This window comes from Miniopterus natalensis, chromosome 5 (genome assembly GCF_054644295.1).
Source record: "Miniopterus natalensis isolate mMinNat1 chromosome 5, mMinNat1.hap1, whole genome shotgun sequence".
NCBI lineage: Eukaryota > Metazoa > Chordata > Mammalia > Chiroptera > Miniopteridae > Miniopterus > Miniopterus natalensis.
The window spans coordinates 63,161,847-63,174,649 of NC_142085.1; the positions used below are offsets into that span (position 1 = coordinate 63,161,847).

The window sequence follows — 12,803 nt, forward strand, 5'->3', positions numbered from 1 at the left end:
AGTACCCACAGTATCAGGTCTTAATGAAGCGGGTCAACCTCCAAGAGCTGAGCGTTGAAGTAATCTCTGGCTTTCGACTAGCAAAATGAAGATCCCGTCAGATACAGCCCCTCACCTTCAGCCACCCCACCCACAACACACACACATATACTTTACTCCTTTCCATTGAGGCATTTTATTTGTGCATATGTATTACATCCCTATAAAAGAATCCCACGGTCTTCCCTCCTATGTGTTTTTGTCTTGCTTCTTCATGATCCATGCATGATCCCCAGTGAGGTTTCCAGTTCAATGAAACCAAATTGATGGCTCGGGAGCACGTTGTTCTGCCATTTTTCTAGATCTCTGAGTTGTAAATCAAATCTGGGACTGATTACTCTGCACTGTTTAACCTCCCAGGAGGTTCACAACACCTTTCCCAGCTCTGGGATCATCAATAATTTCAAATCTGCCACTGTAACCATGCTTCATCATCACAGTTAGACACCAGACAATGCTGGAGCATGGCCTAGTAAGAACGTGGTTTGCCTTGCTTTTCTGCACCATTAATACTCTTGAGAGCATCAGTCAGAACATTTATACACACTGTTATGGGTGCATGGGAAGATGGTGGAAAAAGCCCTACTTACATTTTTCATAAGGTTATTATATTTCTTTCTTTTATTCAGTAAATGAGTCGTACATCTATAATTTTATAAGTAAAACAAGATAGACTCTTTTTAATAGCTAGCACACAGCACCGGATGGTTTGGTCAGAGCACTGTATGGTGCTTTTCCTTCCCTGTCACTAGGCAGAGTTGAGCTGAGGCACTGCAACTGATAAGGAATGACCGTGGGCCAAGGAAGAGTTACAGATTTCTGTAAGGACTTGATCCTAAGAAACAATTTCAAATAAAAAAAATCGTTTAAAAAAATATATGATTCATAGGCGATTTACTTCATAAAGCCACAATACAGACTTTTTTTCCCCAGTATGGATTAGGTAAAAGAATGATACGTGCTACACACATAAGAAAAAAAAAATCACCCCACAAAATAAAAGCAAAATGCCTATATTTAGGCAAATAAGGGCCTTTTTTGTATGTGTGTGTGAAATGATAGCTGTCCAGTTCAGCATGTGATTTAAGAATAAAGTAATCACTATATATTAGATTGGAGGTGAAGTTTATTAGAAATAGCCTATTACTACCTTTGGTTTATTTTTCTTAGAAGATACCTCCAAGGAAGAATGAAAACAGACATTTGAAGATATAATTGTTGTTTTATACACTTGGAATTTTTATAAAAAACACTCTACAAACCCAAAGGCTGTGATGTTTTAATCTATGTAATTATAGTTAGTGTCATAATCAAAATTTTTGCTGTGATGACAAAGATTATTTTTGCATCTTTCCATCTCTCATCATCTCTTTTCTATTATCTCCTATTTTTAAATCTTCAGCTAAAATACTGTGAAGATCACATATAATTTAAAGGACATCAGAAAAGAAATAATGGCTTTAACAGGATGAGGTGTCATAATAGGATGAGTTTTGCCTATTTAAGGAGGAACTGTAATATTTAATTGGTAAAGAAGGTAGAAGATTCCAAAATGATTTTGGCAGTATAAGATGTTAAAATAGTTAGAAATGAAAAATCTCTTGGAATTCAGCCTTATTTTTCCAGATTTCTAAATAGAAAAGGCTGTGCCAGAAAAGGGCTTCAGGACAGACCGTGGCTGGAGACACTGGCTGATGCTGCTACCCTGTGAACTCAGTCATTGCGTTATGGAGCGTATAAGGCTGCCCCCAATCACAGACAGCATGTTCAACTGCTGAATGAAATGCCACTAATAAGTGTCCACTTTCTACCCTCAACCACAAACCTGCAAAGGGGTCGCTCTCATAGCGTTCCCAAAAGCCTTGAAATTCCTTCCGGACCTCTTCATCCATGACGACCCCTGCAGGCTGCTCGTTATTCACTTGCACATAATTGGCCTTCAGGACTATCTCGACTTCACAGCGCACATCCTTCTGAAAGGGCTTCCACCGTTGCATCACAACCCCATAAATAGTGAGGTCATCGCCTAGGAAAAAGCACCAAGTTAGTCCAGCAGCAGCACCCTACGTGCTGGGCACAGACTCGCATGACAAAGGACCTGAACTAAGACATACACCATTTCCCGACCGGGGTTTAGAGTGCTGTACACTCATCCAACACTCATTCAGAAAACAATCTGGGTGCAAAACATCACCACAGATTCCTGATTTTTTAAAAACAGAGACTTCTATCTGCATAACTAAAAGCTAAAATCAGCATTTTTATTTTTTCTTAATCTGCCACATTACAATCACACCAAGTTATTACCCTTCACTGGGAAATAGTTTACTGGATGATTTACTCATTGTTATTATACTGGGTGAAAGGCTCATCCTCTCAGAATCTCTAGCCATAGAATTTTCATTTAAAGAGGTGAGAATTGCAGCCAGAAGGTTAAACTATAATCAGTTTGCTGTCAGGAAAGGAGACAACCTTGTGATGACTGATACTAGTTTTAGTTTTTTATTTATTATTTTTTACTTAATACATTTGTTAACATTTTTTCACTGCTTTTTTTTTTAATGAACAAAAGAATCAATGATCAAAGTAATGAAGGAATGAATAACCATTTCACATCAAAGTAACTTTGAATAGACTATGAAAGCCTGGGACACAAACCTGCTCACTCCTTCCTGGTTAGTTCCTTCTCACCTGAGGAAACTCTCCCATTCCTGGTGGGCAGAAGAGTCAACTTTTATAGATTTTTCTAAGAGGCCTTGGGTAGTTTATAGGCACCTTGTCCAAACTAACATTTGTGATAATTGCATACAATTCAATGCCTCAGTAACAAGTCTTTATGAATGCTTGGCATTCAATGTTTTGGCACTGGAGAAAAGGGGGCCCAAAAAAGAAGACATAATCCTAGTCCCCAAAGATTTCAATCTTATTGAACATAGGATGCTGGACATACCCCAAACCCTATCCTGGTGTTTATATTTTGCACAAAAATATTGTCTCTGAACTAACAAGTGTTGTCTTTATTTCCAAGGCTGTGTCAGATACATATGTACTGATGCAAAATGCCTTACACTTTCTAAGTTTCAATGTGCAATGTGTAATCCAAAGAGCTTTTGATTTTCTGAAGTTTTCTGTAAAGGCTAAGTGCATGGAACCGATGGTAGCAATTCATAGAATAGAAAGCATACTTCTAGCCAAAGGCAACTTCATAATAACAACAAATAGATGCTTTACACTTGTTTTTAATGTCCTTCCCAAGCTACTGCCTGGATGGTTTTCAAACTCAATCAAAAATAATGATCATTTACTATACTGTCTGCCCCCAATTTTTTAGATGAAAATGACTGGGGCAACATTATATGAGCACATGGAACAGTTCTCTACTATGGGCATTTTAATGGGTTATATTTAGGTTGTTTCTAAATTAGTCAAATGAGGAACTTAACTTTTAGATATAGCACATACTAGTAAAAATCTGACTTCAACAAGCAATGATAATGTGGAAAACATAGAGTACTGAAGAATAGCCAAGAGCACCGGCTCATTACATTTGGATTCAAATCCCAGCTCCACCACCCACTGACTCCGTGACCTTGGGCAAGTTACCTAACTTTGCTGAGCTTATGTCTTGACCTACAAAATGGGAATAATTATATTTATATCACAGCACTATAGTGGAAATTAAGCCAAATAATGTTTGTAAATTACTTAATACAATATCTAGAAATATAAATGCTCAATAAATATTAGCTATTACTATACTAAGCCTACCTTACATTTGTAGAGCAACTAGTACCTTTAAAAAGCCCTTAATATATACATGTTTTGAACTGCAGATTCATATGATCATCAGAACAATTATGAGGTACATATGATAGTCCAAGTTAACAAATAATCATTTTAGTTTTCTATAGTAAAAATTATAAACGATGTTATTTTCAGAAAGCTAAATTTCTTACTTCCATACAGCCGGGTCTCGGTGCCATTCTGCCTTCTGTAGTGTTTACCACTGCAGCCACCCTGTCAGGCCCGCCTCTGATCTGCTGCCCTCACGTGTTCAGCACACAACCGCCGACTTTATGGCTTTGCAGTGTCAGTTTGGGGTTCCTACCTAGACTGTAAATTCCTGAAGGGCAAGGATGATGCCATGTATGCCTTCTGATTTTCACAGAAATTTGTAGCTTTGAATAAGTGGAAAATAGCTGTTGACAGACTGCTTCCATATATTCTTTTTTATTAGTGACATGTGAAAGAAAAATACCTTAAGGTTTTTTTTCAGTGCAGAAAGAATTCCATTTAGATGAACTGTATGAAAACAACTTATTCTCTATCAAAGGATATTTTCACGTTCAGGCTAAGTTCATACAAGCACTGCTTTGCTGATCTAGATATTACAGATTTGGGTTAAAATCTAGAGTCCCGTATGAACAAGGTACTGTGACACAGACTTGCCCATTTAGCAGGAAATCCATGATCAAAGCTGTTATTTCCTTAGTATACTGTTTAGATAACTATAAACTGTTCATGTATTTGACATACATTTCAAACTATGAGTTGGTGATTTTTAGATGAATGGGGGAGTCTCTTGATAGAGAATTATTATTGACTCTAGATACCGACCTCTTTTATTTCCATACAGTGTTTAGCCTATCATTTTAATGTCAGTTCAGGAAATATTTTATAAATGAGGCATCTGGAGAAGTCTAAGGTTAAAAAAATGATAGAATTTGGCAAAATGAAGCATTTTCGATCTGTCTTGCAGAGGAGAACTGGGATATGGAATAAGAGATCAGGAATACCTGTTACAGCCCAGCATACACACCTGTGCTATCTGTTTTTTATAGAGATAAAGGTTGTTTTGGAAAAAATGGGAAATATTCAAAGCAGCGAATGTTGAGGTGAACTGAAAGGCAACTGCTGATATTCAGCTAACGTTTTTTTCTGACCCACCTTCAATTTAACTTAAATGCTAAAAAGGAAGTGGAAATTGTTAGGCAGTTTTTAAGTTATTTGGAATAAGAGTAAGAAAGACAAAGGATATGCTCTCATATCCTCCTCACAGAAAAGGTCTGGAAGGCCTGGCAATGCATGTGGGAGACAGAAGACGCTGGCTTTAAGGGAACAGGTTTCCATTCTCCTTTTCTTGGGATGGAAATAGAAGCCTTAGAGAAGCTGATGAAAGATTTGTAGTTCTGAGGAAACTTTGTTTGGGATTGAAAGTCTATAAATCCAAGACTTTTGAGCTCTATAGCAGAGTCTCCTGTCAGTATGAAAAGATGACAATAAGGGAGAAGATGGACGAGGACACCTGTGTTGACATACGGAAAACATCAAGGACTCTGGTTAGACAAAGTTTTTGATTAAAACTTTAAGATGATCACTTTGAAGGCAGTCTGCTTCTGTGATCTTCACCCTTTGCTGCCCAGTGCCATGTAAATTTTACAGCCCTACACTCTACCAACAGCTAAAGAATGCACAGTTTATTCTCCGATTCTTTTTGCATTATAAATACTAGCTATCACCAACATATCCATTTAAAAAACATACCATATTTTATTGAGAATATCTCTTATGATATTTAAATGCAGTTACTGCAGAAGAGAATAGTATTTACCCATTTGGGTGACACTGCTGATTTATGAAATCTAATATCTTGATTTTTCAAATGAAACCTTTCCCTACCATTTTCTTTATGAAAACAGTAATTTAAAATTCAGTGTAGAACACTTCCATTCTACAGCGGTGGGCTGAGATTAATCCTCGCCCTTCCACAAATGCTTTTTAAGTTTGCTTCTTCCTAGGCTCCCCAATGAAGAGTAAGAGGAGACAAGGTGAGTTGAGAGGGGCAAAGGAGAGCTTAGGAATTGTCTGTTTGACCTAAAGATCAAAGCATAACTAAGGATGACATCACTACAACCAGGTTTCTGGAGCCTTGGATTTACAGAACAGTTCCAAGGCTCAGACTCTTTAATTTGCAGGGAACACTGTAGATCTCCAGATCATGAGGCCTAAATAGCTAACTAGATGCTGTACATCCTCTGCTTAAACTCAGCATTATCCAAGGCCCATGTTGGAGACCTCTGATTAATAGATACTGAGTGGGTCTACCTTCCTGTACCTCCAGCCCATGAGACCCAATAGCATCTTCTGTAATTCCAATTCCATTTCTATATGACAGTCTTCCAACAAATGAAAGTTGGTTGTCATCTCCTTCCTGAGACTTATCCATGCTAACCACTCACAGTTCTTTCAGTATGATTCAAGTTCCCTCCCAATTCAGGCAACTGGCCAGTGGAAACACTGAGGACCCTCAAAGGACAGAAGACCAACACAGAGCAGGGAAACACAGTCACCTCCTTTTTTCTAGACATCATTAGGCTGCAGTAGCATTTGACAGTCACAGCCTCTGATGCATCTTATATAATTGCCGCTAAAACCAACACTTATAAAGTTGCTCCTGTTACATTATGGTGCACTGAGAGAGTGCTGGACTAGAAGTAAGTAGATCTGAGTTCACGTTCCAGTCTGTCACTTAACTTTCCAAGTGATCTTAGGCAAGTCAGGTTCTTTAGCTATAAAACAGGCAGCTAGACTAGATCGCTAAGCTCCAGCCAGCTTCTTTCCTGCTATCACATCCCACCTCCACGCCAGTCTCTGTCTCAAGGTAAGCAATTAAGTCTCCACACTCACTCTTGGGAAAATAAAAAGTGGCTTTATCAATATGTTAGGACCACCTATGTAAGCTAACAAAAGTTTAATTCTTACCAGATTTGCAGGTGTCTACTAAGTCATCTTCTAAGATAACTTTCATAGATCGTGGAATACTTCCAATAGCTAGCCTTTGAACCTAGCAAAGAAAAGAAAACAGATGCTGAATATGCTTAAATACATGCTAAGTAATCTGAAGCCTAGTAATTTTTGAAATTACCATTTCTATTTCTCTGGTATTGTAATACAATTTAATTATGATGGGAATTTACAGACTTTTCTTACAAATTTTGCATACTATCAGTTTAAGAATTCACTGTAAGTAGAGTAAAATAAAAACACCAATATTTGGAAAACATCTGCAAATATAATCTACACCTTGTGGATTGTCAAAATAAACGCATGCTCCAACTACTAAACATAATAAACTTACCTAAAATAAAGAGGCAGTTCTCCCTTGATTTCTAGTCATAAGACCTGGGATTAATCACTCAGTTATTTTGATTATTCCTTAGAAACAGAACTCTGGGTTTATTCTATATTAACAAGTGCCTAGTAAAAAGACTATATCTCCCAGGCTCCTTGCAGCTAGGTGTGGTCATATGACTAAGTTCTGGTCAATGAGATGTAAGTAGATACGTTATAGGAGATTTTGAAGGAAACTACTTAAATGGAAACTTGGGTTACATGGCAGGTGCTTTTGGCTATCCCTCCTTATTTTTGTTCTCTAACTAGGATACAGATGTGATAGAGTTGTAGCTGACATTCTGAAATATAGATAACCATAAAAATAGAAGCTATGAGTGAAGAATGGTGTAGAAAGACAGAAGGAGTCTGGGTCCCTGACACTGAATAAGCCTTTGTGTTTGAGTGGCAAGTAAAATAAAAATCAGGTTTACTCTCATATACTAAAGAGTGGTTATGTATACCTTACTTGGCTCAGAAAATAAAAATTAGGCCTAAACCCCAAAACCTGCCCACTCCAATGTTTAACAACCAATTAAACCCACTTAATTTTCTCCTATCCCTTAGGTAAGTACAGCTAGTTTAAACTTCTTAAATATTCATTAAATTTAACAAAATTATTAAGTCATTCCACAACCCTCTTGCCAATCCTCTACATAAAAAGATGTTTCTATCATGGCCTCTAAAGACTATATTCTGATATATGTGCAACAGTTTCACACTTGATCTTCCACAAAGTGATGACACAAGTTTCACTTGTAATCTGTTGTGTTCCCTAGTCCTGGCACTTCACCCACTTTTTAAAACAAAATATGTTTTTATTGATTTTAGAGAAAGAGGAAGAGAGAGGGAGAGAGAGACAGAGAAAGATCAATGTGAGAGAGAAACACTGACTGGCTGCCTCCTGCATGCCCCCTACTGAGCATCAGGACCACAACCTGGACATATGCCCTGTCTGGGAATCAAATCTGCAACCTCTTGGTGCATGAGACAACACTCAACCAACTGAGCCGCACCAGCCAGGGCTGAATAACACTTCTTAAAATTTGTCATTTTTCTCATTTATTTCATCATTTACCTGTTCCTGAATTTTGATTTCCTGATAATCTCTACACTTGGTTGGAGATGAAGACAAGTCTGAGAGGCAGGTGAATTTTGAAGAATCACAGCTCTCTAAGCTGGGACATGAGGAGGGGCGGCAGAAGGTATAATACTGCTCAAAGTCAGCCTTGACCACAAATACATGTTTGCATTTGTTACACATGTAATCCCGTTCAAACTCCAGGATCTTCACCAGACTTGTTCGAATCACTGTCCCAGTGACAGATAAAAAGTGTCCTACATCCTTGGTTTTAGGGATGTGCTCCCTTACCAGCTCAGGACAAACAGGCAAACCTGATGAAGAAAAAAAAACTACATCAACCTTGGCATTTGACTCCATGGAATATACTTTTCTCATATTTCCTGAGGAAAAAAGTATAATTTCAAGGGTGAAAATCTTTGTGTTTTACTCAAGAAAAAAATCATATGAAATCAAGAAAATAGAAAAGAATTATTTCAAATAACAATTAACAGTGGACTCGCTTTAAAAGTATACATCTAGATGATATAATAACCAGGATTTAAAAAAGGATTCATTCTCGTACGAGGGCTATCTCAGTAGGATCTAAATATAGTATATAATTATAACCATATTCAACAAAGAGTATATAGTGCTCTCAGCCATACATAAAATCAACTTATGACTCTCTGAGTAAACCACAAAGCTGAGTGGTAAAGAGATGGTAGAATAATGACCAAAGTGCACAGTGCTAGAAGGCTATTTAGTGCTTTTTCAGTTAGATTCAGGATTCATTAACCTGTAAGTCTGACAGTGTAGCCAACCCTTGACTTACCTAGAGGTTTACCCACAGCATCACTTTATCTTTTAAAAACCTTGTTGTTTTCACCATGTATAAAGAGGCAATTTAATAGGCGCAAAATGCCAAAGAAAATTTTTATGTGGAAATGCCCTCTTTCTCATGTTTGGCTATAATGCATCTCTGGAGTAGAGCAATGCTGGCTGTGACGGTCAAAGGCTGCCTCCTAACATGTTTATTAAGGCAGTTCTGGTTGATGTCCTACGGTCTAGTGTCTGGGCCTCAGATTTTAGTAGCTCTGAAACCTGGTAAGTGTGCATACAGAAGACGGATCTGTCAGAATTGCCAAGCTCATGAGAAATAACCATAATAGGTATGATTATACTTTAAGTTTCTATGGCCAGCACATTTTCTCCCTATTGATATATCTACTCTGAAAGCCAAATAATAATAATAATCAGAAGATAGTTTGAGAAGCATGGAATTTTTTTTTTAAAGAAAGCAAATTCGTTAGACGAACTGAATGCTTAAGGCACCAGGCTACATTAACCTGGTGTTACAGGTTACAAGTCCACAGATAGACTTGAATTTTCTGTTGCTTGCTGAAACTCTCTCTCCATATACTACATACTATACAAACAAGGGAGGCACTGCCAACATTTGCCACTATGACTTCTTTTTTTATGCTTCCAAGGCTGACTTGCCCGCTTTCTAGTGAAAATATTCTATATTTATATTAACTTAGATTGCATTACATTTCGTCAGTAAAGGAGTCAGACTTCTGCTTAGGATAATTTTTGTATATCTCTGCTCTATTCTGTGTTGGCTTTACAATTTAACTCTCAGAAAACAAACTTATTTCCAAATTCCTGTGGAATGCTTCATGAAAACTCCTGGGGCTGACAAGTGCCATATCAACCACATGATGAAAATATTTATAAGTACAAATAACAATTATTTCTTAGAGTTCGATATGCAATATGTGTTAGGGATTCTCAAAAACCTTCCTAGAGAAAAACATGACAATAAAATCCTTAAATGATTCACCTGATATCCTAGCATGAAGATTCTGCTTCATGGAGACACCCTCAGGCTGAGAAAGGGACTCAAGAATTGCCAAGGCTGATCTTCGCAGTGAACTATCAAAAATAGTTAGTACTTCATTGGGGAATGCATTGAAATATTCCCCAATTTCCATGTTGGTCTCAAAAAGGGTCATGGCATTAATCACAACTGGGTAATGAGCATCTTCATCTCTTTCCTTCAGGATTACAAGAATATCGCTCTTATGGTGTTCCGAAACATAGGACTCAAACACTTGGCCAACCAGTGCAACGTGATCACTATTCATCCTGAATCTAGGTAGCTAAAGAAAAAAGAAAGAACTGTATTACACCTTTGCTACTAGACTTACACAAAAGTACCAAACAACTGTGTGGTTGTACATCATCCTGGCTTTAGGTCATGCTATAATCTCAAAATACTAACTGAATTTATACTTCAATTAGATCTGAATTATCTGTTACTTAGTAAATGTATTATTTTTTAAGTGGGAAAAGAATTATGTTGGTACTGATTATCAAATTCCAAAATGGCCCAAAGTCTTCCCCATTTCCTTTCCAGGAAACTTCCTCCTCATTAGCCCTGTATTATGTAAAAGGTCCTTGCCTTTTCTTTAACCAGTTTCCACACACACATTTGTTCTCAAGTATAAAATCTTAAATGCTAGTCCTTTGACAAAAGTTACTCATGATAGAGTTCTCTGCAAGTGTCCTGTTTCTGGGTTTTATTCATATAAAAAACATCTCTTTCTATCTCTCTAGTTACACACACACGTATTCTGCTACATAAACGGAACATACACTACTATTCAGATTGATAGCCAGTTATGACTTGAATAGTTATCAGATTGGCTTTAGAAATTTCGATTTGGAGGTGAATTTATTTCCTGTTTTCTCTTCCTGGCCCAGGAAAACTATTGGCTTCAGCAAAAACAACTGTCAAGAGTGTAAAAAAAACCCACTAAATAATTAAACTGAAGAAAGGAAAATTGGTCTTTAAATAACTACAGATTGAGAATAAGTACAGTATTTTATTACTTCACCTATCCTATTCCCCTGGCAATATTTTTTTAAATCTGTATCTACAGATTAAAAGGGCCTACCCCATTCTGTTTTCATGTGTACATGCAGATATGTACCAAGTTCAAGGAGCTATGCTTTGAAATGAAAGCACAACGAAAGGTTCTCTATCCCCTCAGAGAACTAAAGGACAGATGAATATAACAGCACTCTAACAGTGGTAAAATGCAGCATAAATAGGAGCACAAAGGAGAGAAAGATTAAACTTAAATGAGGTGACAATCCCAAATAAACTGTCCGAATTGGATCATTTAAGAAACTCTTACTTGGTTTGGAAACAGAGAGAGCACTGGAGGACAAGTGTACATTAATTTGACTTATCTCATTCAACTAACATTAACTGCATTAGGCTCTATAAAAAGAAAAATGATTAAAGAATCCTGACAACTACAGGAAGCCAGTATGAGATTAACAGATGAGTCTATGTGTATCTAGGAGAATAAATGAACATAAATTATGGGCACTACATTGACAGTAATTTGTTTTGGTTAGGTAATGTCAACTCAGCCAAGTGTAAAGCAGAGAAAGCACCCAGGAAGGATCCAATCATATAGTCTTTCCATGATGTGGCCTTTGCTTTAACAAACAAAAACAAAACTGTACTTCCAAGAGTGGCTACCAGAGTCTATAAATGCATATTAAATTTGGAGCCACAAGTTTAGCAACTTAAAATACAGCTCCACACCGGGCAGGAAGGGGGCAGCCACAGAATTCATGGTTGAAATTCAGATCAGATTAAATTTCGCCTGTCTTTTTTAACAGAGCATCTTCTTAAAAAACAGCATTCACTTTCAATATCTGCGCAAAACTGATCAACTGTTTCTAAGCAGTTTGCTAACCCCGCCAACGTACTCACCCAGATACAAACTGGAGCCACTTATTCTTCTACAACTTTCTAGTCCCCCTTCCGCTTTCTTATTGAAATATTTGGGGTTAAAATACAATCAAAACCAGTGACTGCGGCCAGCGGGTTCCCCGGGAATCACCGCCCCCGCCAGCTGCCGCGCCGCACCTGCCCGGAGCCACGCCCTCTCGCGGGGCGCGCGGCGCCCTGGCCCCGCCCCGCCCGCAGGCCCCGCCCCGCCCGCCCCGCCGCCCGCCCGCCGCCGGGCACAGGCGCTGAGCCCCGCGCGGAGGGCCGCTCCCCCGACCGCCGCCCTGCGCAGGTCTCCGACGCTTCCCGGGCTCCGCTGCGGGGCGGCTCTGCCACCGGACCGTCCCGGCGCTGAACAGTTTCTGCACTAACCAAATGTGGGCGCTACTTGGGCGAACGGCGGGAGTGAAAGTACACACTGCTGAGCGAGCAGCGGCGGTCACTTACGGGCCAACGCGCAGCGCCAGAAGTCACTCGGGGCGCGGAGGGCTACGGCCTGGCGGCGGGGGCGCGCCGCGGGCCCGGGGCGCGGGGAGGCCGGTGGGGGCGGGGCGGGGCGGGCAGGGCGCGCGCGGGGCCGCTGGAGGCTCCGCGGGCCCGCCTCGCCCGAGGGAGAAGCGGCGCCGGGCGAGCGCTCGGCTCGGCTCGGCTCGGCTCGGCTCGGCTGGGCCGGCGCTCCCGACGGTGGCCGGGCGGCGAACCGCCCAACTTCGCAGCTCA

General features: G+C 39.5%; 1 protein-coding gene and 1 pseudogene across 2 annotated transcripts in view; both read right to left on the reverse strand.

Moving 5' to 3' along the window:
- The window catches only part of MCM9 (minichromosome maintenance 9 homologous recombination repair factor), a 61,251-nt gene extending 48,633 nt beyond the window's left edge, over positions 1-12,618 (reverse strand). Inside the window, exons 1-5 of one of the 2 annotated variants that reach the window (XM_087817583.1) lie at positions 12,531-12,618; positions 10,116-10,434; positions 8,288-8,604; positions 6,802-6,883; positions 1,865-2,065 (exon numbers count right to left, since the gene is read on the reverse strand). In XM_087817583.1, coding sequence (XP_087673709.1) covers positions 1,865-2,065; positions 6,802-6,883; positions 8,288-8,604; positions 10,116-10,419 — 904 coding nt within the window. In that variant the 5' untranslated portion in view covers positions 10,420-10,434; positions 12,531-12,618. Of the gene's footprint in view, positions 1-1,864; positions 2,066-6,801; positions 6,884-8,287; positions 8,605-10,115; positions 10,435-12,065; positions 12,145-12,530 lie in introns of those variants that run through there. The other variant, XM_016198713.2, reaches the window with a different exon arrangement.
- Positions 21-1,760, reverse strand: LOC107526304 (small ribosomal subunit protein uS8-like; annotated as a pseudogene).
- Positions 12,619-12,803: the final 185 nt, after the last annotated feature.